The sequence below is a fragment of the Mya arenaria genome, chromosome 4, assembly GCF_026914265.1.
Source record: "Mya arenaria isolate MELC-2E11 chromosome 4, ASM2691426v1".
Lineage (NCBI taxonomy): Eukaryota > Metazoa > Mollusca > Bivalvia > Myida > Myidae > Mya > Mya arenaria.
The window spans coordinates 11,363,492-11,390,926 of record NC_069125.1 but is presented as its reverse complement, the minus strand read 5'-3'; the positions used below and the strand labels follow the sequence as shown (position 1 = coordinate 11,390,926).

General features: G+C 35.1%; 3 protein-coding genes across 3 annotated transcripts; all 3 read left to right on the top strand.

Moving 5' to 3' along the window:
• The first annotated feature begins 6,267 nt into the window (after positions 1-6,267).
• On the top strand, positions 6,268-13,217 carry LOC128231988 (uncharacterized). Its single transcript, XM_052945304.1, has 5 exons — positions 6,268-6,379; positions 7,744-8,320; positions 8,846-9,004; positions 9,565-9,794; positions 9,918-13,217. Exons 4-5 carry the CDS (start codon positions 9,677-9,679, stop codon positions 11,414-11,416), a joined length of 1,617 nt encoding a protein of 538 aa, XP_052801264.1. The 5' UTR covers positions 6,268-6,379; positions 7,744-8,320; positions 8,846-9,004; positions 9,565-9,676; the 3' UTR covers positions 11,417-13,217.
• Positions 13,218-18,370: 5,153 nt separating this feature from the next.
• LOC128230035 (uncharacterized) lies at positions 18,371-20,194 on the top strand. Its single transcript, XM_052942017.1, has 3 exons — positions 18,371-18,421; positions 19,079-19,174; positions 19,496-20,194. Exons 1-3 carry the CDS (start codon positions 18,371-18,373, stop codon positions 20,192-20,194), a joined length of 846 nt encoding a protein of 281 aa, XP_052797977.1.
• Positions 20,195-25,475: 5,281 nt separating this feature from the next.
• Positions 25,476-27,102, top strand: LOC128230033 (uncharacterized). The gene is made up of 3 exons (XM_052942013.1): positions 25,476-25,526; positions 26,005-26,100; positions 26,404-27,102. The coding sequence occupies exons 1-3, from the start codon at positions 25,476-25,478 to the stop codon at positions 27,100-27,102; spliced, it is 846 nt and encodes a 281-aa protein (XP_052797973.1).
• The last annotated feature ends 333 nt before the right edge of the window (positions 27,103-27,435 follow it).

The window sequence follows — 27,435 nt, the reverse complement described above, 5'->3', positions numbered from 1 at the left end:
TCTAAAGGATGGATTTTGTGCTGCGCCCATTTCGACCAGATTTATGGCCCTTTTTATTTTTCTCTCTAAAACTATAGAATGAAGGATGGATTTTGTGCTGTGTCCATTTCAACCAGATTTATGGCCCTTTTTACTTTTCTCTCTCTAAAACTATAGAATGAAGTGATTAATTTTATTTATTAACTTCTCGTTCACCATTTGAAGGATTTCCTTCAAACTTGTATGATATGATCAAACATGTGCAAATGTCAGTATCAATCATTGACCCAAATTATGACCCTCTGTTACTTGTGAAGATAATAGTGTTCACAAAATGATTGTTTTATTTATAAAAATTATGTATTGTTTTGTATCGTCATTAAAGCTAATTTTATTAATTATAAAACAATGAAATATTTGGTCCTTTTGATCTGACCTCATTCTGCTCCTAATATTGTCTGAAGAGAATTTTGTTCTTAGAAGGGAATAATGAATAATGATCATATGCGTATTCCGAAAACAAAGGAGCTGATTTAGTTTCAATCAACTAAAGAAACTGTCAATGACACAATTTTTATTGAATGTTCTAATGCGGAAAATATAAAATGCTTCATTTGGAATAAAACAATATTGTGGAAAGCACTGGTTATGGTGCCAAAACCAAAATCATTTTGAAATTTAATTATTAAATGACATTTAAAATTGGCTTATTGAGCGGTGAAAGCTAACAATAAATTGCAGCATCCATATTGTTTATAACTCGACAAAGAAAGTTCGAAGATGAGTATATTGGAATCGAGAACTACTTCAACTTTCGACTACAATTTTCAACTGATAATTCTAAACATTGGTACACAATATTACCCTGAAATATTCTGACATGACGTTCAAGTTTTATTGGTCCTTAACTCTTGTGTTAACTTAATATGGAAGTTTGTGGACTTGTTCCCGGTTGATGAGAATGGAAAATACCCTGTTTCCACTTGATGAGAATAGAAACTACCCTGTTTCCACTTGATGAGAATTGAAAATACCCTGTTCCCACTTGATGAGAATGGAAACTACCCTGCCCTGTTCCCATTTGATGAGAATGGAAACTGCCCTGCCCTGTTCCCACTTGATGAGAATGGAAACTGCCCTGCCCTGTTCCCACTTGATAAGAAAGAAACTGCCCTGCCCTGTTCCCACTTGATGAGAATGGAAACTACCCTGCCCTGTTCCCATTTGATGAGAATGGAAACTGCCCTGCCCTGTTCCCACTTGATGAGAATGGAAACTACCCTGCCCTGTTCCCATTTGATGAGAATGGAAACTACCCTGCCCTGTTCCCACTTGATGAGAATGGAAACTGCCCTGCCCTGTTCCCACTTGATAAGAAAGAAACTGCCCTGCCCTGTTCCCACTTGATAAGAAAAGATGGGAATGGAAACTGCCCTGTTCCCACTTGATGAGAATGAAAACTGTCTTGTTCCAAATTGATAAAAACGGTAACTGCCTTACCCCCACGTATAGAAAATGCATTTGATTATTCCCACTTGATGTGAATGGAAACTGCCCTGCCCTGTTCCACTTGATGAGAATGGAAACTGCCCTTCCCTGTTCTACTTGGTGCGAATGGAAACTACCCTGCCCTATTCCACTTGATGAGAATGGAAACTGCCCTGCCCTATTCCCATTTGATGAGAATGGAAACTGCCCTGTTCCACTTAATGGGAATGGAAACTGCCATGTTCCACTTAATGAGAATGGAAACTGCCCTGTTCCACTTGATGGGAATGGAAACTGCCCTGTTTCCACTTGATGAGAATAGAAACTGCCCTGCCCTGTTCCCGTTTGATGAGATAGAGGATATTTGTTTATTTCAGTGTAAGATCGTATTTTATTTTACGAGTGCCATAGAAAAACATATTTAAAAATTTAGTTTTTCTATGAACACGAGATCACGAGAATACCAATTAATTTTTAACTGGAATCTAGATAACCATTTAGTTTAAGTATTAAATAAGAATACCTATACTGCATGCTTTTCGTATAGGTTATAGGACGAACATCAACATGTAGGCTCGTTATGGTAGAGGTCCATGAATATCATTTAAGGATGCATTAAGAGCTTTTTATGGAAAGCCTGATATAGATTGAAACACATTTCCTGGTAAGAAACACCTGCCCCCAACCCTAATTCTGGGCAAGCAGAAGTAAGTATCATAATGTATTTTAATGTTTTAATTAAATTGTTGAAGCGTTGACTATATGTGGAATTCAGCATTCAAAATGCGTCAAGTGAAGTTCAGTAGTCAAAATCTGAAACATAAACCGCGTTGAATTGCACATTGCAAAGGTCAAAAACACGGAATAACAACATAAACATCCATGGGCCAAAAACACAGAACAACGACATAAACATCCATGGGCCAAAAACACAGAACAACGACATAAACATCCATGGGCCAAAACACAGAACAACGACATAAACATCCATGGGCCAAACACACAGAACAACGACATAAACATCCATGGGCCAAACACACAGAACAACGACATAAACATCCATGGGCTAAACACACAGAACAACGACATAAACATCCACGGGCCAAAAACACGGAATAACGACATAAACATCCACGGGCCAAAAACAAAGAACAACAACATAAACAAACAACTTGGAATTTTCGAGTGATGAAACGCGGTTCTTGGTAAATAGCAAAATAAAAATGATCTTTTATGTTTTTATAGTTGCAATTAAAAGTATTGAACATTATATGCTTTTCTGCGTTTCATTGATGTATGAAGTGTCGGTCCTATTTCCGTTTGATGAGAATGGAAACTGACTGCCCTGTTCCCGTTTGATGAGCATGGACACTGCCCTGTTCCACTTGATGAGAATGGAAACTGCCTGTTTCCACTGGATGACAATAGAACCTGCCCTGTACCACTTGATGAGAAAGGAAAATGCCCTGCCCTGTTACCGTCTGGTGAAAATGGACACCGCCTTGTTCTCTCTTGATGAGAATGGAAACTGCCCTGCCCTGTTACCGTTTGATGAGAATGGAAACTGGCCTGCCCTGTTCCCGTTTGATGAGAATGGAAACTGCCCTGCCCGTTCACACTTGATGAGAATGAAATCTGCCCTGTAAATTAAAAACAGTATAATTACATAATTTAGCATTTTAAGGTATCAGGAATGAATGTGTTGGGATGAGTCAGAGGTGTTCTCAGCTTAAGTCTTCTAAATATATTACTTTTGAAGTCATTTAAGTGAAGGAAACGCGAATACAATTGATGAAAATATATAAGTGAACGATACTGTAACCACTTTGATTGAAAGGTTGGCGTTTTGTAACATTCATTATCCCAATGACAAAACAAGAGACACAAAGCAGTAGGTTTTAATTTGTACACTGTATTTAAGTTTGGGCATTACGAATACGAGGAATTCGACTATTTACGAGCAGAAAGATTATCCCCTAGCTACAAGTTCATATTGACTAATTCAAATTTTGAAATTAATCTATTGAAAAAGTGATTTAATACTTCGTACAAACGAAATTCGATAGGACTTCTTGAGTGTTTAAACTTACAGTAAAAGTGTAACTTTAAGCAAAAAAGATCAGAAAATCGGCAACACAATATTATTAGTTCATAAATTTTTCGATTATGATTCACTATCATCTTTATTTTCAACTTGACATTTGTTAATTTCGACCGTCGTTGTGAGGGTGTCGCATCTACCCCAGGGAATACCATTTAGTTCTTGGATCAGATTACCAATTAATTTTTAACTGGAATCCAGATACTCATTTATTTTAAGTATTGAATAAAAATACCTATACTGCATGCTTTTCGTATAGGTTATTTTATCTTGGGTTCTGTTGTTATTTCTTACAATAATCCGTTATAACACACGCGTAGCTAGACTAACATCAACATGTAGGCTCGTTATGGTGGAGGTCCATGAATATCATTTAAGGATTAAAGAGCTTTTTATGGAAAGCCTAATATAGATTGAAACACATTTCCTGGTAAGAAACACCTGCCCCCAACCCTAATTCTGGGCAAGCAGAATTAAGTATCATAATGTATTTTAATGTTTTAATTAAATTGTTGAAGCCTTGACTATATGTGGAATTCAGCATTCAAAATCACCAGTGAAGTTCAGTAGTTAAAATCTGAAACATAAACCGCGTTGAATTGCACATGGCAAAGGTAAAAAACACAGAACAACAACATAAACATTAATGACCCAAAAACACGGAACAACAAGATAAACATCCACGGGCCAAAAACACGGAATAACAACATAAACAACCACGAGCCAAAAACACAGATTAACAACATAAACATCCACGAGCCAATGAAACGGAATAACAACATAAACATCCACAGGCCAAAAACACGGAATAACAACATAAACATCCACGAGCCAAAAACACGGAATAACAACATAAACATCCACGAGCCAAAAACACTGAATAACAACATACACATCCAGGGGCCAAAAACACGGAATAACAACATAAACATCCAGGGGCCAAAAACACGGAATAACAACATAAACATCCACGAGCCAATGACATGGAATAACAACATAAACATCCAGGGGCCAAAAACACAAAATAACAACATAAACATCCAGAGGCCAAAAACACGGAATAACAACATAAACATCCAGGGGCCAAAAACACGGAATAACAACATAAACATCCAGGGGCCAAAAACACGGAATAACAACATAAACATCCAGGGGCCAAAAACACGGAATAACAACATAAACATCCACGAGCCAATGACATGGAATAACAACATAAACATCCACGAGCCAAAGACATGGAATAACAACATAAACATCCAGGGGCCAAAAACACGGAATAACAACATAAACATCCACGAGCCAAAAACACGGAATAACAACATAAACATCCACGAGCCAAAAACATGGAATAACAACATAAACATCCACGAGCCAAAGAAACGGAATAACAACATAAACATCCACATCCACATAAACATCCACGGGCCAAAAACACAGAACAACAGAAACATCCACGAGCCAAAAACACGGAATAACAACATAAACATCTACAAACAGCTTGGAATTTTCGAGTGATGAAATGCGGTTCTTGGTAAATAGCAAAATAAAAATGATCTTTTATTTTTATATAGTTGCAATTTAAAGTATTGAACATTATATATTTTTCTGCATTGCATTGATGTATGAAGTGTCGGTGTTTATGCAAATTAGGTGTATTTTTTCCGTCACTTTATACATCAATGAAACGCAGAAAGTGCACGTTCCATAAAAACCGTTTTATATAATATAATTTATTTGCTATTTTAACCATGAATCTAGCGATGTTATTTCTGTAGTACAACGCGATTTTATTATTGTTCTGGTAGTGGCAATCTAAGCGAGATAACTCACAGAAGTCACCCTACTTGCTCAATACAGTTGTTTTATACTTCAATACGTATGTACATGTACGTTCTGTTAATACTGTATAGGCCTTTATCAATTTTATCAAAATTGAACGTTAGAAAAAATACTTATAAATGTTTAATTTATACAAGGCCACATAAGTTATATGCTTGCTGAGTAATTATTATATCAAGCAGTTATTTAATGTGACCATCGTTATTATTTCAGTTAAAACTCAGTTTTATTACTCTATCGAACGTAACGTGGTTCTGCTCTGAACAAAGGCTTGACTCAGACTGACTGCCATTGAATATCGTGGCGCTTTATGCTACCCCAAAACGTTGGCAGTGCCAAGAAAAAGGATGGCAGTGACAACAAATTGATTGGCAGCCATGTGACCGCCACAAAAAAGAACGTTTATATAAATTAATTGCACAAAAATAATGCAACTGACACGAAGAAAAACTCTGAACATAGCTTTAAGTTTTGGAATGAAAACATAAACCAATCAAAAGGATGAGTCACTTTATACATGACTGAACCTGACCTTAAAACAGCGGAAGTTGCGCAGAATAACAAAATGGCTGACATGTGCGTACAGAAACTAACGATAGTATTAAATCCATATCTATTTGACGTAAACATTATTTGTTTTAGATCAATAACATCACAGCATATCATCTATTATCAATTTAAAATCCTGCGGGACTAAAAAAATCAATTCAAATCAAGGAAAACAATGTTAACGAAAATGCTAATAGTTTGAAATATTGATCCAGTGATATGCATGTGCTTCAATTTCCTTCATGTGTAGTCACCTGGTTTTAAATGTATCTTTTCAAGCAGAACGCCATTGATAGCGCCACCTATCTCACGTTACACATTACGCATTTCCGCCCAGCCCTTCATCCGAGCTGTGATGGCGTTGTGAGATATTACATTATGATATTTATAAGGAAGCAAGGCTATTGAAATTAGACGTGAAATGTAAGTTTGATTGTTTGTTAAAAAAATGTTACAGTTAATTTAATCTATTACTGGTATTAGTTTTAAAGGTCTGGATGGTGTGTTTATATCAGGTAAAAATCTTTGTACACAAAAACACAAAAACAAAAACTAACAGATATTTTCGTACGAATCGAACCTACAGTGGTAGATACATGTTTATACACATTTCTAAAAGGAGGAAGTTTAAATCGAAAAGTCGAAATGGAAGATTATTTAACATTTGTATCAAAACCGATTGTATCTAAACAGAAGTATTTAAAATTTGTTTAAACTACCCAACATACCATGTATTGTGTGTTTTAATCTGTTTTCAAACAGTAATATTTTGAAACGAGCAAATTATACTTGTCTTCTGGTTATATGCCTCTCGCGCTAGTCTTTGTAAATATAATAAAAACAAATGGTTTTGGTTCTTTTAGCCCTAACATTATTTTTCTCTTTTTTTATAAAACGATTATACATGGATTTAAATAAAACATATATTAGTTCCCAATAAAAATCCTTAAATTTCTAAATATAAATCGATATAAGCAATCAGAATTTGTGCGATACAACTGCAAACGATAATAACCCCAGACATGCCAACGTTGTGTGTATCAAAACGTGCTGGTGGGTCCTAAAAAAATCCGCCCCTCTTTATGTGAAAGAATGATAAAAACCTAAATACAAATGTAAATAAAATACCTTTAACGATTGTGTTGCCCCAGCGGGTGTGGCTGACATATAGAGGACTCAAGACAATGGGGTGGTGCCCGACAGGCGAACTTGGTGAGACCTGGTGAAAGCCACCCGGGAAATATATTTACTCTTGGGTTTTTCGACCTGAGTCCGTATTTCAGAAGCATCTTAAGGTTTAGTTTCAGACTAAGGTTTAGAAAACTGCATTATTTAATGTTTCGAGATATCCGTGATTGCAGAACAGGGTATTTGGTATACATATTTTTTACCATCTCTGCATGTAGAATAGGATTTAAACAATAACATACGACGTTCATTTTCTGAGTCTGAGACGTAAATGTAGAGCCAAGACATTATTTAATAAAAAGCCCAAGGAATATACAAATTTTGCTGCTCAGCCCGTAGGATATTGACAACGAAGTTTGCAAGTCGTTGAATCCGCTTGTTGTACATGCCTCACCGCCCCTGATTGGGCAAAACATTGATAGGTTCATGACACAAGAGATCTTGGATTGTTGCAATCGCCGTCTTTGTATCAAATTTTATAATAAATAAAGAAAAGAAAAAAAGGCAACTGTTGAACATGAGTAGAGATGTGCGATACTCCAAGTGCAAAACCACGATAACATAAAACTAACGAGTATACTAACAATTTACTTTTTCAGATACATTTTACTCCATGAAATGGCGAGCTACAAAACGCTGTTTCAAGAGAAGAAAAACCAGAACTGGCTAAAGGCGTCAGTTGCTGTGGACATAACCAGAAAGGGGCTTATACCTTTTGTTACAACAGTTGTTACAGTTCTGCACCAAGCTATTCGTGCAAACGTTGAACAAACCAACTGTTTACCGCCTGGTGCAACATGCAACTCCTGTTCAACGCCAAACGTCTTACCATGTAGAACAAGAGGTGTTTGTGGGGTGTTAAAAAATCTACCATGCAGGTTTCATCAACATGCACATTTTAGAAATTGCTCTGCAAAGATTTGTAATGAGTTTATGCTGGGTATCGAAGGCCATCACAGATTCAAGGGTCCGTCTTGGAAAAACACCAATGCAAATGATTGGTGCTCAAACCCATGGAGAGTTGCAAAGTGCTTTCTTCCACCAGATGGCTACTTGAATGTCCAGACAGCAGATGATACAGATATCAATGGCATCATTAGCCTCATCATTAATTGCACATTATTTGACAATTACTTCACAGACGATCTTTCTCAGCTACACAATATCTGCACGAAGGTAAATAATCAGTTACATGAATAAAACAAAAGATGAAGAAAATGCACTGTAACGTTTTCTAAAAAAATACATGTTTATATCCATTCGGAACACCTCGGTCATTTCCCATCGAAAGCAACCTCGGATGTATGCCGGTACATCAGTAGAAGAATTTGTAAAATTTTAAATAATAGTAATAATTGATTTTAATGTTTTTACATGTTTTTAGTTTAAATTGGTTGCCAGTTAAGTGTATAATTGCATAAATAATTCAGATTCTCAAGAGTTAAGTCATTAAGTTTAACTGCTCTATTGAAATTACTACGCGATGTATTTGCAGCGTAGTTAAACTGTAAAGCTTTCTGACATTGCAAATCGTCCATATACATCCGAGGTTATTTTCGATGGAAAATGACCCGAGGTATTCCGAATGGTTATGTCTTGTATGGCTTTTAAATAGTAAGCATATATTGATCACAGCTGCCTTCCCATAAAATATAGATGTACATGTTATAAGGGTAAGCCAAATCTCAAGCATTTTGACAGGTCCGAGATGTTGGGAGGAAACTTCGTCATTCTCCAAAGATAATGGTGTCCGATGCTGACTTATCAAACTGTATAGATGCGTTAAAGACCCTTCTGCAAGACAGCAAGTCTTTGGCGTCAAACACGTCAGCAAAGGATGCACTCGCAAACCTTACACTGGTAATTTGGCTTTAAAAACTTACTCTTTGGTGCTACCTATTATTGTCTTCACATGTCATTCTGCCAATGCAAAAGTGCAAACAATGTATAAATAACTATGAATCTAGATTTATGTTCTACTTCATTGCATTGACTCCTATGGGGCGTATATATTCAATATTTCACTTAATTAAATATAATTCGGGAAAGTTTCAGGTAGGGCAAACCGGTTTAAACCCGAATTAATTTAGTATCAAAGAACTATGCCGAGGCGCTAACTTCCATATGTACAACTACTTAAGTTTTATATTTTGTTATATTTATTTATCTTGTAGCGGTGTGTCGTGTATTTGGTGTTTGTTTGACATTGATCCTCATGTTGTTAAACAGGACCACTTTTCAAATCACATTCAATTGTCGGACTATTTCGATAAAGGGTCATATATTAAATAAATGTGATGTAGCATACTGTAATAAATACTTCTTCTTCAGTAAAATTGTATGTAATCCAGAGAAATAAAAGATCTACCTCAGATTTTGGTATTCTCGACGTTTTTGTATTTTTGTGATACTGTTTTCAGTTGGAAAATGACCAGTTAAATGTATCAACAGATGACCTTGCTAATGTGATTAGCAATGCAATATCCACGACAAGTGAACTGCTGAAGTCGAAAAAAACATCTACAAGATAAAATGGATGAGCTTAGAGTTTTAGAGCAGCATATTCAAACCTTAGGCGATGAAGTGGTTCAGAAGATCGAAAACGCTAGAAAAGAGGACAACCTGGAAAGTTACGGATCAAAATCTACAGGTTCATTAAATATATATATAATTAAATTTTATCATGCAATGTTATTGTGTTAATGACCTTTATGTTTTTTTATAACGCTGGGCTATTATAGTATTTATATATCGTGATATCCTTTTGTTTCAGCTTTAAAACAAAATCTGCAAAAATATTATTTGGAAACTTGTTCTGCTCTCGACCTTGGACCGATGTTTGACATTGATAGTCCGAACTTGGTTGAAGTATATATGCCTCCTAAACTGAGCAAGTCAACAGTAATCAAAGGTTCTTCGAGTATTGGTTTTAAAAGTAAAATAGATCGATCTGATATAAAAGAGTTTGACGAAGTGTTTCGAAATACGGGAGAGCAGGCAAAACACATCTACATCACCGCTAAAGCTGGGGTAGGAAAATCAACCTTCTGCAAATTCATTGTGCGCCTATGGTGCGCGTTTCAAACAAATAATACAGAAGATATAGAAAGTCTGAAGTCAAGAGGAGCGGGAACGTACTTGAATATTTGCAAGGAGCTCAAAAACGTGCAGTATGTTTTTTATGCGTGTCTAATTCAATCTAGATCAAGACTGTGTGAAATGGACGATATTGTTTTTCATCAGGTTATCAGACGATTATCGAAGTCTGAGGATTATGATATGAAGTTTCTCCAGGAAATTCTAGATAAGGAACGATGTTTGATGATATTTGATGGGCTTGATGAATGGAGTCACCCGGATGTGGAGAAATATCCATGCTTTGAAGAAGATACAGAGTCACCACATGCAAGAAGTAGGGAGAACTGCACCGTTATGGTTACATCGAGACATTGGAAGCTCGGGTTGCAAAAAATGCATTCTAAAAAATCAAATATTTGTGTGGAAATAATGGAAATGAATGACACAAACATACAGTCACTTGTTAAACAAGCCTTTACTCTTCTAGTGGGCGATTCGGAGCCTTTGAAAGAAATCGAAGAGTTCTTTCGATTTATTGAACGAAAGGGTTTACAGAATTTAATTCACAATACCCTTGTTGCTTTGCAGTTGCTCTCGTTGTGGTATGAAGGCCATTCGCTCGGCAATACGAAATGCCAGGTTTATTGTAATGTATTAGAAATGATGTTTGCCAACGTCTTGCAAAGAAATCCACATATACAATATTATGTTGCTGAAGATCATCAACGGTCTGCTACAATAAGGTGCTTGCAGACACGACGTCATTGTTTGAAATTCCAAGAGTACATACGAAACCTGGGCAAAATGGCGTTTTATTCGTTATTTGATGTTGAAACATTAGAGGCACAAATAGCTAGTAATCCTTCTAAAAGTCTTGACATACACAACACAGAGGAACTTGGACTGCTTACAGGACTCATTTCGAAAACACAGTTACACTCTTCTTCAGTTGTTCCAAGGTATGAGTACAGTTTCCTCCACAAAACGTACCAAGAAATCTTAGCTTGCGTCTACATTGCATCAATTCCTTATAAAAGCGAGGAGCATGAACGCTTAGCAGAGACCATAAAGTCTTCAAGCCAAACATTATCGTACGACATGATGCTGTTTCTGATTGGAATGCATGGAGCATGTGCACAAGATATGTTTGAAATTGAGATTTGCAAACAAATATGCTTTGTCAAAGTCCAATAATTGAACATTCAGATTTAAAACGGTTTCATGAAAACTGTCTGAGTATCATTGACGAAATGAAAGCAAACAATATTGCAGCTGAAACTGCTATGAAAATGCGTAGTTTGCTACTAGATGGAACATATAAGTACAGCAGCAATATGGTCACTGTAGATAATGATGAGATATCGTTTTTGGCATTGAAAATGAATGATCTCGAAAATATAGATCAGTTTTACAGAGTTCAAGCAATCTTGAAGGATTGTGAAACGAAATTGAAGTTAATACGTATTGAAAAAGATCGCGGCATGGATTACACTATACCGTGTCCAATTACACATGAAAACATTCACTCGTGGATTAACTTGCACACACTTGCCCTTAATAACTTATCTTTAAATGGAAATCTAGATCTTACGGGTTGCAGCAGTTTGTCAGCTCTAGAGTTTTCACAAGCACTTAAAAGGGGTCCAGTCAGATTGATTATATCACCAAAACGGTTAAAAATGTGTTACGTTAACATGAAGCAACTTATTAAAAGTTCCGTTGTCAGCATCAAGTGCACGTGCCCGTTCAATTCCGAATTACTCGATGAGCTTGTTCTTTTTAATGTCAATCTTGAGGACAATTTACGCCTTTTAGACTTTAAACAGTTGCAGATCTTGTGTTTAGTAAACGTGAAAACAAAAGCTACATGCATCGAATACAGCCAAATAAAAAGGTGTATGCTTGGCGGCTTTATTAATCCAGCGTATATGAAGGGTGCACTGCAATCGCTACAGTATTCAAAATATTTAATCTCGTTTGCAATATGGGGTCTTAACGATATATTAATTGCACGCCTTAACAAAACGCTGTTAACGTTAGAGAACATTAAAGATATTGCTTTCTTTTTTTCTGATTGCCCACTTATTGATATACACATACCAATGAGTGTCAGGAATTTAATATTCTATGATATAATTATATCAGCAGAATGTTTGATAAAATTGATAAACAACTATAAGACCACACATGGAGGAGTACGTTTTGATTTAGATGACTGTTACGTTCCTCCTAGTGACAACGTTACGATTGAAACTATTGTTGGGGAAATAAAACAATGCAATCATTGTATTTTAGATAATGAGTCGATATTGCGCGAAGACGAGATGAAGGAGCATGATTGTTTTGATTTCAAAATAAACGTGGCAAAACTGGATTTTAAAATCACGAGTGACAGATAAATGATATTGAATTTTAGTACAATGAATCAGTAGCTTTACACACTACAAACAAAGGAAAGTTATCATCGCGGTAATGTAGAGCTAATGAATTTACTAACATGTTGATATATATATACACACACAAGACCATACTCTCACGCAACATTGTGCAAACGAAAGTAACTTAGCATAAGTAAGTATATTATGCAAAATTTATATGAAACAATTAAGGTTTAAATTAAGTTTTACTTTGAATAATGTCACAAATAGTTTGCAAATATTGTTTTTTTTTTTACCATAAATATACATTTGTTTAGCCATAGATATACATTTTAATATATATGCTACAGGTTGCATGCGATGTCTTTCTGGACCTTACTGATGTGCTACTAAAATCGCACACTCAAAGTATAATTCGCTCAATCTATCGAACGCCTAAATGGTACGCTCAAGTAGTGCACACTTGGATGTTATACGCGATATAAACAAATGTAATGAAGTAAACTGTTTGCATTCTTCTGCTTCATTGCACCATAACTTACAGACACTTCTCGTATGTATAATTGTAAATGTTACAATGTTTTCGAAGTCATACATAAATAAAGTGATACTGAATAGTTTTGTGTTTATATTTTCCTGATGTAAAACTCGCTTTGGTTGTGCTCTTTAGTCTGATGTAAATAAGTGGATATCATCCTTTAAGACAAGGCCATACACCATTATCTCACTGAGATGTAGTGTTGGCAAAAGACATGATAGCATTATTTTCCTATCATGTTTTATATAATGACACCCATTTAATAGTCTTTTAGACATGTAATAAATAGAAAACAGTTCATTTCAATGTAATAACGCAATAACGTTCACCTTTTGAACACCAAAAGTAGATAAGTCATGGTCCTCACTCGTTGAAATTTATTACGATATGACACTGAAACAAACACTAATCCTGTAAATAATAGTTCAAGAACATATCGCGTAAAGTTTTAAAGCAACTGTGCACCAATTTGATGATCAATTTGCTAGAATAAAGAAAATTGTCGAAAACTGACATCAATTTGGTATTTATGTTTACAATGCATTGAAACTTTATAATGGAAGTACCACATAGTTTACAATTTATTTAAGTTTAGCAGTTATTTCGTATTTTTCCATTAAAAAGATTTCTGGGTCTACCTAGTAGAATTCATTCCTAATGCGTGATTGGCTAGTCGATTTTATCACGTGATATGTCCAACATAGGTATATAGCCTAAATTTACCACTCGTTTGGAGTAAGCCTTCGTAGCACAGTGGATACCACACTAGACTGCAATTTTGGCGACACGGGTTCGAACCGACACATTTTTTATTTTACGTTTTGGTACTTTTTTACAATTATGATATCAAAGCATAACACATTCTATTAAATAATTGTCCTGAGATTCGTTACAAAGAAAACCTTTTTTGGTGCCAATCTGGTGTACAATCCCTGTAATAGTTACGAAGTGCGAATAAAGCGTTGCTAGCAAGCCCTTCTTAGTCATAAAGAGTTTACATAAAAGTTTTAATATACTATGATCGAAGTTTGTTTTCTGAAGGCAAGAAACAAACTTATGTGAGTTCAAATAATGAAATTTGTAAACTATGGTGGCATAAACCTGCCGTAAGATAACCTGCCGCTATTAGGTTATCTTACGGCAGTAATATGCCACCATAGTAAACGTTTAAGCCTGGTTCAATATGCAAGATGTGTGCATCAAGGAAGTTCGGGTGCGGTACCCTAGCATTTTTTCGAAGACACCCCTTGGTTCTTTTACGTGCTCGGTGTAAAGCACCGATACTCGGGGTACAATCTCTGGGTTAAACCAGTACTGAGTACATCACGTTTCCAAGCACTACCCCCTAAATGCCGAGCGCCAGGCAAGGGAGCTACTTGTACCAGCTTTTAACGTGTTTTGGTACGACGCGGCCAGGGATGAAATCCACAACCTCCAACAACAACAGTGTAAACCGTCTTTATTCAAAACTTAAATAATAACAGTTGTAAGTTTAATGAAAGTAACAATATATCTTAATAAAATAATAATATGTACAAGTTTACAATTCAATGATGGCACATCAATGTATATTTGCTCCGGAGTTACAAAATTTACGACCAACACATCAATTTAGAACCCTTTTATAAAATTTTGACCAAGTTAAACATAACACGTTGTTAGCTTAATGAGCTTATTTCTTTGTAGGTACTTTAATCACAACTGGATCTTATGAGAAAGTGGGCCATGATGATGGTATATTTATCCGGATTTAAACAACAAAACTGCAACTTGTCCAAGATAAAAGTAAATGAAATGCTTCGTTTCATGGGTCACATAGCTGCCAAAGTTGCGGCCAACAATTGCGTGCCATGTGGGGTTGTACTTTTTGTCAAATTCCTTCTTGACGAAGGCGGCAATGTCCTTTTCAATGTTGTACTTCTCGAGAGCTTGTGCCGCGCAGTCTATGGCATCCTGCTGCATTTCCTCTGACATATCAGCATTTTTGACGACGGCTTTCCTTTCAGTCATGATTGCTGCAAGGGAATTTGAGGCACTTGATAATTGCATCATTCAATAATACAAGGAAAACTACAGGGACGAGCCCATTAGTCAACAATTTAATTATAAACCCTGTTTGGGGACACATGGTCAGTGTCTAACCAACACTACCTCGCATTTTTAATGAGGGTATTTCCATTCAAGACACATCCATTCACAAGGACTTGTAAACTTTTAAACAATATCTGTCCTTATGTTCACACAAAATCCTACCTGGAACACCGTTAATTAACTGATATTTGTCTATTTAAGTAGGGATTATTTTGCAGGATTCACTGTACATTGTACGTTACAATTCGAGGGGTGAAAGCGAAAAGGTTTTATCTGCTTCTTTATTTAATGCCACTTAGAACCTTTTCGCATTCACCCCTCGAATTGTTCTCTTTCTGGTATAAATCATGTTTAGAGATACAAGGTCAGGGTCTAACCAACACTGATCGAGAGATTCAAACGTACAATCACTACAAACAGACCAGAGACGCTTCACAATATCTTTATCAAGAGTGATGGTATTACCGCATAGCATAGGTCAGTGAAACACGAGTTCACTGAAACATAATAATACTGGAGGTTCAAACAAGTTTATTTGCAGTACCTTACATTTTCACCAAAATTTGTCAATAATTACAACCTAGAACAATTATCATCATCAGGGACAGCATTGATTTGAAGATTTAAGTAAACAAAACACATAAACTGATTAAGTATTTTCAAGTACTCAACGACCGGATACAGACATCACTTGAAAAGGAATGAAAACAACCGGAGTTTGGCTCATTCTTAAAAGGTACGAAACAAACATCTGAACACAAAACTTAACAAACCATGAACATATTTAGTCATTTTTGGTCAATTATGTCAGCAAGATTGAAAGAAACTAGATTTTTAAACATTGAAAAAAGCTAACGTCGGTTATATAAAACTTTAATTATGGGTGTCTTATCAAGCCCTAAGAAAACAAGTTGGTTGCTTAGAAAACAGAGATTTGAACTGTTTGTTTATACACATGTACATGTATATCAACAATTACACTGCAGCATTCATTCAACCATGGATTAATGATATTGCTAAAAGTGACGAACTACTATAGCTGATTTAAAACCATTAAAATAAGATAAAGTTAAAGAACTTACCAGATTTATTCCAGATATCTATAAAGCCAAATTATCAAATCCGTTTGTTAAATCGTTATGAGGATGAGCTTTACGTTGGTAGGTAATATCCAATACCACCATCCAATCTGTCATTGGGCTGTTAAAGCTTCTTTATAGTAGTATCTAAAAGCGCGCCATTTACTACGGACTGTTAGATACTTTCATGTATTGATAAACTCATGAAAGTATGTTAGCAGGCAATTGAAAAGGTTTAAATTTGCATTATAAATAATTTGTGTATATAAGATATATAACGACGCGGCTGAATAGGTTTTATTAAAGATGCACTCTTACTCCCGAATAAGATTTACCACAACTAATACAATTGTTTAATATACCGAAAAGGATAAATAAATGTCGAAAACAATCGTTTTTATGAAGGATACCGAGTTTAATGTTTCAAAGTTTCAAAGCTTATTCATACACTCAATGCAAATAGAGTTTACAAACATGAGGATATTATAAGTGCTAAGTATAACGAGGCTTTATGCAGGCACATAGTAATGTGAAGGTGCAGAAACATGGTATTTCTACCTTATGATACGATAGTGGATCGCACTAAAGCTTTTAGAGCTCAACAATCATTTCATTATTTGCGTTTTCAGTATCAAATACATGGTTACAATCTTGTTATCAGTAATTAATATTTGCCATAAGTGCATATTTAGTAAGAAGTTAAAGGTTTATCACTCAAAATTATGTTTGTTATACATGTGTATGTATTGATTTGAATCAAAGTGTTACATTAAATAGTAATATACATATTGGCATATACATATGTTTTGCTAAGTTCCACGCACGAGTTGAATAACTTAGGTAAAGCAGTTGTAAATTTAAATTTTTACATAGAAGCCATGACCTTTATATTGATACGAATGAATGGGATAACATCTGGCTTTTAAAATTAGCTTTACAAATAAATTTCAAATAAGTAATGCTAAAATTTAAATACCTAGAATAAAGAATTATGCCCAAACTCCGAAAGGTAACACCATATCTCCAATGAACCTGGTACTTTTAATGTCCACAGAATGAAATCCGTATGCAATACGAACGCACTATATGAGCAATATTTTTATCAAACAACAACAACCACATAAAACTGATATATTGATGTCACATTATTATTTAACAATACCTCAAGAACTAGTGAAACTTTTCAACTCTTCTTCTTAGATCAAAAAAAGTTTGCCGTTATATAAAAATAGGAATGTTCCAGAATAATGTTCCAAAAATCCTTACGATCTTTCGCTCATATTTTTAAACAATCTTGTTTATTCTAAAACTTCTATACAAGGAATATATATAATTTTCTAGAAGATTTGAAGTATTTATTCTAATAAATGCTTTTTTTTAAAATAGGGGAAAGCGTAGCTTCCTTCAATGAATATAGGTCTGTACCACTGATTAGTATTTTTTTTTATAAAAGCATTTGCACTTGAGTCACTTTAAAGCGTCTAGACACAAGATGATACAATTGCAAAAAAAAAAAAAATTGTCAAAACCTTTACCTTTATTTATATTTCATTATTCTTTGCATTTAACATGTAAATAACTTTATATGTATAATCACTGAAAAGTGGAAATAAAAAGTATATATATGAGGCTACTAAGTACAACTTACAGAATGTTGAAGGAAGTTTTGGATTCAGTTTCAATCAATTAAAATGATTCTTGCTAATTATTGCATTAATTAAAGAGTTTGTCCTAATATGAGGCACACTGACAATTACTGAAATGTGTCATGCTAAATCAATTTTCCTTTATTCAATCGTTCCAATTAATGCATGGACAAATGCGGTAATATTAAATGAAAATATATCAATTATGATGACAATTACTTAAAGTTGTCCACCGCTTTACTCAAAACACGTGTAAATTAAGGATGTCCACGTGAAGTGATAATTACAATCTCGTGACAAATGAAACCTCTCCAACCATCAGACATAAGCTCTTAAGCATTAATATCGCAAAAACAAAGAGTTGACTCTTTAATACTTTACATTTTGAAAGAACGGAGAAAACCTATTTATTGAATATGGCTGATATGCGGGATTCCCCACGGGACGTTGCTTCGTATCTGAGAAAGGTTGGTTTTTAGTGCCTTTTTCCTTTTATATCTTATTGAATGTTACGATTATTTTTTTGTCTTTTTTAATTACATGAATAGAACAGAATAATATATTTTCATTTATATCATATGTGTTAATTTAAGATGCCACAACTTTTTTCAAGTATTTTCAAAGTTTATCCGAATAGGGGATCTCTCATAGCTAAGTTTTTAAAGTAATCTAAATGACTAAAAATAAATAAAGTTTTAATAGGTAATATAAAGGCAAGTGTAAATTTCGTCAACACAAAAAAAGTGAATGATAAAATGAAATAAAAATATTCGTCAACTTTTTCAAGTTCACTCGCTCTTGGTAAGAGTGAAGAAAATGAATCAACGCGAGAAATACCACATCTAATTTCTTACATAAAATACATTTTAAGCTCGTCGTGCGAATGCATGTGAGAATGAACATATTATGTATTCCATTGTATTATATATTCGAACCATGTTTGATCGAACTCGCAGTGACTCGAGCCTCGGAAGATTCGAGCCAAAAGGGATGGCTTACCTTCCGTTTATACCTGTCCTTTACATCCAGTTCGAGCCAACAATGAATTTGAGCCATGCGAGTTCGAGCAAACGGGGTATGACTGTATACCATGTATTAATCATCTAATATTGTGAACCTTGTAGGTACACAAGCCCCTAGTTGAGCATCAACGACGTGAGAGGATGAACGCAAGCATTGACCGCCTCAAGCTCCTTATCGCGGACACCATTAAACAACAGGTACGCCCTCACAGCGTATTTTCAAATGTGATTCTATCAAATTGATCTTATGTTGCTCAGTTTCTATTCCAGAAACACATGATTTTATTATTTTATACCGTTCCAAACTTACATCAGCTTGCCATTTCACTTTCTATTCAGTTACTAATAGGCAAAAACATTGTATGCACCCATTTTATTTGCATTGCTAATGAGCCTAACTTAGGATTTAAATGAGGATAGTGGAACAAGATGGCATTTCATCAAACATCATCATGCAAATTCAAGATCTTTTCCATAATGTAGCTTTAAAGAAATCTACAAATCGTATGCTATTTTTAGGTGCCACCAATGACGCGTGTGGACAAGGCGGACATCCTGGAGCTCACCGTGTTCCATCTGACACGGCTTCAGCATCAGCAGAGGGCCGTTCGCGTAGCAACCGAAGCCAAAGACGCCGCCTCATGCATTGCATCATACCAGACCGGTTTCCGGGATTGCGCACGGGAGGCGGTCACATACATATATGTAAACGTAGCGTGTTATCCGGATGTTAAAACCAATATAAGCAGACATTTGAGGAGCGCCTGTGCGCAGAAGCAGAATAACAGTCAGGCTGCTGGAGGCCGGATTGAGAATGATGATTATCGGATTCCGCAAATAGAAAATCAAAAGCCCCTTACATATTGTTATCAAGGCCATAACCCACGGGCCGTTTTGATGTCAACGCTGAGAAGATCGGACGAACGGTTGAATGGATTGACGAATCAAATCACAATATCCTCTATGAGAACTCAAGATTGCTCGCCGATCTCACAGATGACAAAAAGCCACGATGACCTCATCATTCATAATTCCAGCACTTCCGGTTTGAGTTTCGACAGCAATGATTCTGGATTTTCCAACCTCGATGTGTCTGCTGACAGTCAGTCACCAAACCAAGGTGAATCTTTGGGGTCAGATGGTTGTTTTTCATTTGACCGAAGTAACGATGATGCAGTCGTGCAAGTGACCAGAGACAATGTTTGGCGCCCGTGGTAGATTGCTAATCTGTTTATGGATAATGCATGCATACATACAACATGTTATTGTGCTCTGTTTAAGAATTGTTATTGCAGTAAAAATGAATTATGAACATAACGAGCATGGCTTCTACATTATAAGCTTTACTTGATACATTCATGTCATTGTTTGGCAGATAAAAAATAAAGGAAACTTGCCAACTAGATTTGCTTCTTATTTCTAGTTACCTTCTGTATGTTACTGCAACAAAATGTATTATCTAGCAGCTTTACAAATAATTTTCAAATAAATAATGCTACGAACATAAATACCTAGAATAAAGAATTATGTCCAAGGTCCAAAATATCACACACTATCTTCACTGATCCTAGTATGTTTAATGTTTATAGAATGAAATCTGATTTCCGAATGCAATATCGAACGCATTAGCTATATGAGCAATATTTGTGTTATACAACAACACCACCCACAAAAGATTTAAAAGTGTTTTTGTTTTTGTTTTTATTTAGATCAGGGAAAGTGTGTCATTATTTAAAAATAAGGATGTTCAAGAACACTTTACAAAATTCCCTTAAATATTTTCCCCCTATATTCTTCAATAATATTGTTTATTTTTAAAACTTCTAAACATTGAATACATATAAATTTTTAGAACATTTAAAGCATATATCCTGATAAATGCATTCGTAAAATAGGCGAAAACATGAATGAACAATTAATGTTTCTCGGTCACTCTACAATGGAACTATACAATTCAACACTTCAATTAAATTCAATCCGAAGTACCCAAGAAAAAGAGAGTTGAATGTAATCGAACTTTCTTTTAAAATATATATATTATACAAATATTTGAATGAGTATATATAACGCATGTATTAAACAATGACATTATATTATATGGCATGATATTTCTACATTATATATAATTAACAATTGTTTAAACGAACTGCAAACAGTTCATCTTGAACTATATTACATTTGTATATCTTTCCTTCAAATGCTTAATTTCAAGAATATGTTCCTGCACCAACAAACCCAACAGAGATATTTTTTTTGCTTATCAATGTGTGGTTCTTAAGCACATTTACTAGAGGTTCTGCAATTATTAAACGTTATTAAAGCTTCTCCGATATACCTAGCCATACGAGGAAACCGCACCAGTTTAAGAATATATGGTCAATATTCAACGGATATAATACATTGGAGCAAAGTTGTACTTATTTTTATATATGCAAAACTTTCTCTGATCTAAGAATAATAATAAAAACAATTCATAAGTACAAGAACATTTTTTAATTATTCTGTTAGGTTATATCAATATTTTGGGTGTGTTGTTGTTTGATGTAAATATTGCTCATAAAATGCGTTCAATATTGAAAAATATCAGGTTCAGAAACGTAATTGTGTGCCCTTTTGGACATTGGACACAATTCTTTTTTATGCTAGGTATATGTATTAAAATTTCAGCATTACTTATTTGAAATTTATTTTGTGAAGCTGCTTGCGAAAAACTTTAATCTGAAAAGTTGAAAGAGCAGTATATAGTTTCGATAGTAACTCTCATTAATGTTCCGGTTTGACTGAGACGTCGCTGGCTTCTATAGAAAGGATAAACCTGATAACAACCATCAGCCGAATAGACTAATTGAAAAAAAAATAATTGCGTAACGTCCAGTGACACCAAAGACCACCAAATGATGTTTTATCTGCCTCCCACTAGCTCGCATATATGGCCTTGGACCACAGTTATTTTCACTATATTTTCATTAGAGACACTAACCTGAATATTCACTTTAAAACAGAATCAATTGAAAAACATGTTTTGCAATACAGTGTCAAAGGTTATGTTAAGCTCTTTGCAAAAATACCAACTGTTTCTTCTCTTTCATTTAACTTTTACATTAATCAAATATTGATACTTGAACACAAGTACTCTTTTTACTGTATAAACATCCGGTCAACGGGGGGCGAGGGCAGATAACTGTGGTCTTGAGACCCATGCTTGTTTGAGGATAAACTATTTGCAGGTCTTTGGACCATCTGGTGTCTTCATGGTCTTAGCCACTTTAAGGGTTTATATCAAAATGCATTTTCCTGCTAGCCTGAAGTTGCATCATACATTAATCAAACAAATCTAACTAAAAGACAAATATGGCATTTTATTTTATCAAAAATAACTTACAATTAAGACATTATAAAAATAATAAAATGTGATCGACCTAACTACATTTTTTTTTATCAAAACCAGGTCTGAAATAGTTTATTTGCACTTTTTCGATTTATTTTCTTCATTATGAAATACAATAATACAAATCCTCTCAGAAATGTCCGGCAGCTATATCACGTTGTTGTATCGACATAAAAGGAATTTGGTGTTTTTTTACGGAATGCCATAAGGGCCATCGCCGATGAATGTTTTGATCTGAAACGCTATACTCGAAAGTACGATGATGAAAACGCGAAATCAAGAAACTACGATGGTGAAAATGCGACAGTAAGCTGATGAACACGCGACAGTACGATAACGAAAACGCGATAATACGACAGTACGATGATGATAATGTGATAAAATATCGTGTTTTCACACCATCATACTTTCGCGTTTTCACCATCGTAATATCGTGATTTCGCGTTTTCTTCATCGTACTATCGTACTGTCGCGTTTTCATCATTGTACTATCGCATTTTTATCATCGTACTATCGCGTTTTCATCATCGTACTGTCGTGTTTTCTTCATCGTACTATTGCGTTTTTATCATCGTACTGTCGTGTTTTCATCATCGAACTATCGCCTTCCGATGCGCATGCGCATAGAATAATTTACCCTCGATGTGTCGGTTTCAGGGGTGCTTGTATTAAGTCATTGAAACATGTCTTTAACTAAAGCTTTCATTATTCATTTTGAATTGATTTGAAATACATTTGTACTGTTAATTAAAAGTTTAAACAACGATTGACACAATAAAGATTAAATTATGAATTGTCTTTATTTATAATAATACAATAAAACCAACTAGTCAAAAGAGTATCTTCGAACACTTTTCCAAATGCAATACCTCTGAGGTCACATCATCAAAATCATCATCAGCAGCAGCAGCACGCTGCGCTATCGATAGTTTTTTTTTTCTAAACGACTGGAGAGTTATCGAGACGTTTCTTAAACGCCTTCGTAATTGTCATTAAGTTGATTGTTATTATGATCGTGCATTTACGATTATGGCAGATCGTAAATATGCTCTGAAATGCACTCCTGCATTCGACATTTTGTCACATGGAGTGCAAATTCTTCTCTGCGCATGCGCTGCGGAAGGCGATAGTACGATAATGAAAACACGTCGTGATTTCGCGTTTTCATCATCGTACTTTCGAGTATCGTGCTTTAGATCAACAAACTCACAGGCGATGGCCCTTACGGTATTCCGTATTTTTGGTTATTTGGGTCGTTTGTTATACAGAATGACCACATGCGAATTTATTTCACGCCAAACCACCAACTCCTCGCAGTGCAATTTGTTTTTTCCTCGTTCTTCGCACCAACGCATCTGATCTTAATATTGGGATGTTTTTGTCGATATTCGATTATTAAATGTTACTAGAAGGCCCTACACGAAATTTCATGCAGAAATTTTAATTAATAAAAAAGAAATGAAAATCTGCTTAATTATCAGCTTTGCTAAGAGTATATAAATTCTTTTATACGAACTTTGTAATATTTTAACATCTTATATTTTCTATAATTCATTTAAGCCTCGACATCGAGGTTTTTATTACATAACTCAATATTTTCATGGTGTACATTAATTAGAAAAGATAAGCGTGTTGAGTTAACTTGACTTGTTCTTAACAATTTAATTCGTTCAAGTCCTTGAAATATGTAACTATATTAATATTTTGAAAATTATGATAAATATTGATCAAACTGCGTTTTGAACTTATAGACCAATTGACGAAGGCAAAATAACCATGGCAAAAACTTGGCGCAAAGTCACAATCATCTTGGTTCTTTGTGATACTAAATCTTTCATGTGCTAATTTCTTCAGCAGTTTACGCTAAAACGACCGTTACAAAATTGCAATTTTGAGTCTAAAGTCTAAATTCAGGTCCATGATTACAGACAGACTCAAGTACATAGACTCGGCCTCAGAATACCACATATATACTAAATTTTATAGTAATAAGTATTATTATTTTGTTATTTGTTTTATAAAAATAAAGCTGAACAATTGTACAATTTCGAATAGTAATAAAAGTCAGCCAATTGTATCATCAAAACTCAACTAGAAAGAATGTAAAATGCAATAAAGAGTTACTGTTTTGCCACTTGAGTCTGAACTTAGACTGTTCGTAATGATACATGCCATATTTCTGGGAGGCTTCCCAGGGTATTTTGGTCTAAATTCCAGGGGATTTTGATATTAAACCAGGTAATTTTAACGCGACGAAAATTTGCGCAATATCTGCCAATATAATATAAGAAAAAATACAGAAATACACTCAAAATACAATAATTTTTGGACTCAGTCATCATGGTCCTTCATACTATTTCACACTCATAATATTATTGATGCTTTACACTGTCAACCTTAAGCAAGTTTTGAAAAAAATAATATATATATTTTTTTTATTCCAGGGGATATGGATCCCCCGGCGGGGGACCAGGGGATTGGTCGAAATTCCGGGGGATTTTTTCCCCCGCCGGGGGATATGGCATGCACTAATCATCCCCCAAGAGGGTTTTGAAAGCTATGATTTATAACAATGGTTTGTTTCTAAAATAAATCCTAACGCGATTATTAAATGACCAACGAACGGACGGAACGAGACTACTAAGTAAATCATTAAGTGTGTTAAAGGAAGTTTTGGATTATTTTAATTCAGTTCCAATCATTTAAAACTATACTTGCTAATTAATTGCACTAATTAAAGAGTTTGTACCAATTTAAGTCACACTGACAATTAATTAAAGGTTTCAAGTGAAGTGAATTTTCCTTTATTAACTCATTCCAATTAACGCATGGACAAATGAGATAATATCAAATTAACATATCACAATAATGATGACAATTACTTAAAGTTGTCCACCGCTTTACTCAAAACACGTGCCAATTAAGGATGTCCACGTGAAGTGATAATTACAATCTCGTGACAAATGACACGTGTATCCCATGCTATATATAACCGCAAAACTCCCCAACCACCAGACAAAAGCTCTTAAACATTAATATCACAAATAAAAGGAGTTGACTCTTTAAAACCTTACATTTTGCGGAGAAACGGAGAAAACCTATTTATTCAATATGGCTGACATGCGGGATTCCCCACGGGACGTTGCTTCGTATCTGAGAAAGGTTAGTTTTTAGTGTGTGTTTTTTTTCTTTTATTCTATCTTTATTAAATGATATGATTAAATATTTGCCTTTTTATTTACAAGAATAAAATACATTAGCGCAATTCATTCAAGTCATATGTATTTATTTCTTTACTAATTTAAGCGTGTTCTCTAAATTAAAAAAAGTAATCTAAATAACTAAATAATTAAGTCTTAATAAGTTACATTGAGACATGGGTAATTTGCATTCACACAAATAAAAATAGTTAATAAAACGAGGGAAAACTATTAATAAATTATTAAGCTTTTTATAAGAGTGAAGAAAATAAATCACCGCGAGCAATGTCACATCTAATTTCTTACATATAAAACATTTTAGACGTACGAAACCAATATTTCGAGCGACAACGCCGTGTGTGAATGAACATATTATGTGTTCTATTATATAAGACATGTATTTATCGTCTAATAAATCGTTTATATTGTGAACCTTGTAGGTACGCAAGCCCCTAGTTGAGCGTCAACGACGTGAGAGGATGAATGCAAGTATTGACCGTCTCAAGCTCCTTATCGCGGACACCATCCGACAACAGGTACACCAACAATCTTATGTTGCACAGTTTTTTTTCCAGATGCACATGGTTTTATAGGTTTCCAAATTTACATCAGCTAGCCATTTCACTTTCAATTCAGTTAGGCAAAATACATTGTATGCGTCCTATTTATTTGCATTGATAATGAGGATTACCTAAGCATTAAAATAGGGACATGAAACAAGATGGCATATAATCAAACATCATCATCCAAATTAAAGATATTTTCTATAATGAAGCTTCATTAAAATTGATTGTAAATATGGGGACTCTTAAAATCTAGAAATCGTACGCTATTTTAAGGTGTCGCCAATGACGCGTGTGGACAAAGCGGACATCCTGGAGCTCACCGTGTTCCATCTGACACGGCTACAGCATCAGCAGAGGGCCGTTCACGTAGCAACCGAAGCCAAGGACGCCAACTCATACAAAGCCTTCTATCAGACCGGTTTCCGGGATTGCGCACGGGAGGCGGTCACATGCGTTGCTGTAAACGGCGCTTGTGATCCGGTAGTAACGACCAATGAGAGCCGAAATTTGAGGAGCGTCTATGCACAGAAGCGGAATAGCATCCAGGCTGCTGGAGGAGGGATTGAGGAAGATGAGAATCGGATTCCACAGATAGAAAACCAAGAGCCCTGTACATATAGTCACCAAGGCCATAACCCACGGGCCGTTTTCATGTCAACGCCGAGAAGATCGGACGAACGGTTGAACCGATTGACGGGTCAAATCACAATACCCTCTATGGGAACTCAGGATTGCTCGCCGATCTCGCAGATGACAAAAGTCCACGATAACGTCATCATACATAATTCCAGCACTTCCGGTTTGAGTTTCGACAGCAATGATTCTGGATTATCCAACCTCGACGAGTCTGCTGACAGTCAATCACAAAACCGAGGTGTATCTTTGGGGTCAGATGGTTGTTTTTCATTTGACCGAAGTAACGATGATGCAGTCGTGCAAGTGACCAGATACGATGTTTGGCGCCCGTGGTAGATTGTTAATCTGTTGATGGATAATGTATGCATACATACAACATGTTATTGGGCTCTGTTTAAGAATTGTTATTGTAGTAAAAATTAAGTATGAACATAAGGAGCATGGCTTCTACATTATAGGCATTACTTGACACATTCATGTCATTGTTTGGCAGATAAAAAATAAATGAAACTTGCCAACTAGATTTGCTTCTTATTTCTAGTTCCCTTCTGTATGTTACTACAACAAAATGTATTATCTAGCAGCTTTACAAATAATTTTCAAATAAATAATGCTACGAACATAAATACCTAGAATAAAGAATTATGTCCAAGGTCCAAAATATCACAC

Coding starts and splice junctions, on each gene's coding strand:
- LOC128230035 (XM_052942017.1), top strand. CDS start 18,371: ATGGCTGATATGCGGGATTCCCCACGGGACGTTGCTTCGTATCTGAGA. Junction 18,422..19,078: donor TTGCTTCGTATCTGAGAAAG/GTTGGTTTTTAG, acceptor TGAACCTTGTAG/GTACACAAGCCCCTAGTTGA. Junction 19,175..19,495: donor CGGACACCATTAAACAACAG/GTACGCCCTCAC, acceptor TGCTATTTTTAG/GTGCCACCAATGACGCGTGT.
- LOC128231988 (XM_052945304.1), top strand. CDS start 9,677: ATGGATGAGCTTAGAGTTTTAGAGCAGCATATTCAAACCTTAGGCGAT. Junction 9,795..9,917: donor TTACGGATCAAAATCTACAG/GTTCATTAAATA, acceptor CTTTTGTTTCAG/CTTTAAAACAAAATCTGCAA.
- LOC128230033 (XM_052942013.1), top strand. CDS start 25,476: ATGGCTGACATGCGGGATTCCCCACGGGACGTTGCTTCGTATCTGAGA. Junction 25,527..26,004: donor TTGCTTCGTATCTGAGAAAG/GTTAGTTTTTAG, acceptor TGAACCTTGTAG/GTACGCAAGCCCCTAGTTGA. Junction 26,101..26,403: donor CGGACACCATCCGACAACAG/GTACACCAACAA, acceptor CGCTATTTTAAG/GTGTCGCCAATGACGCGTGT.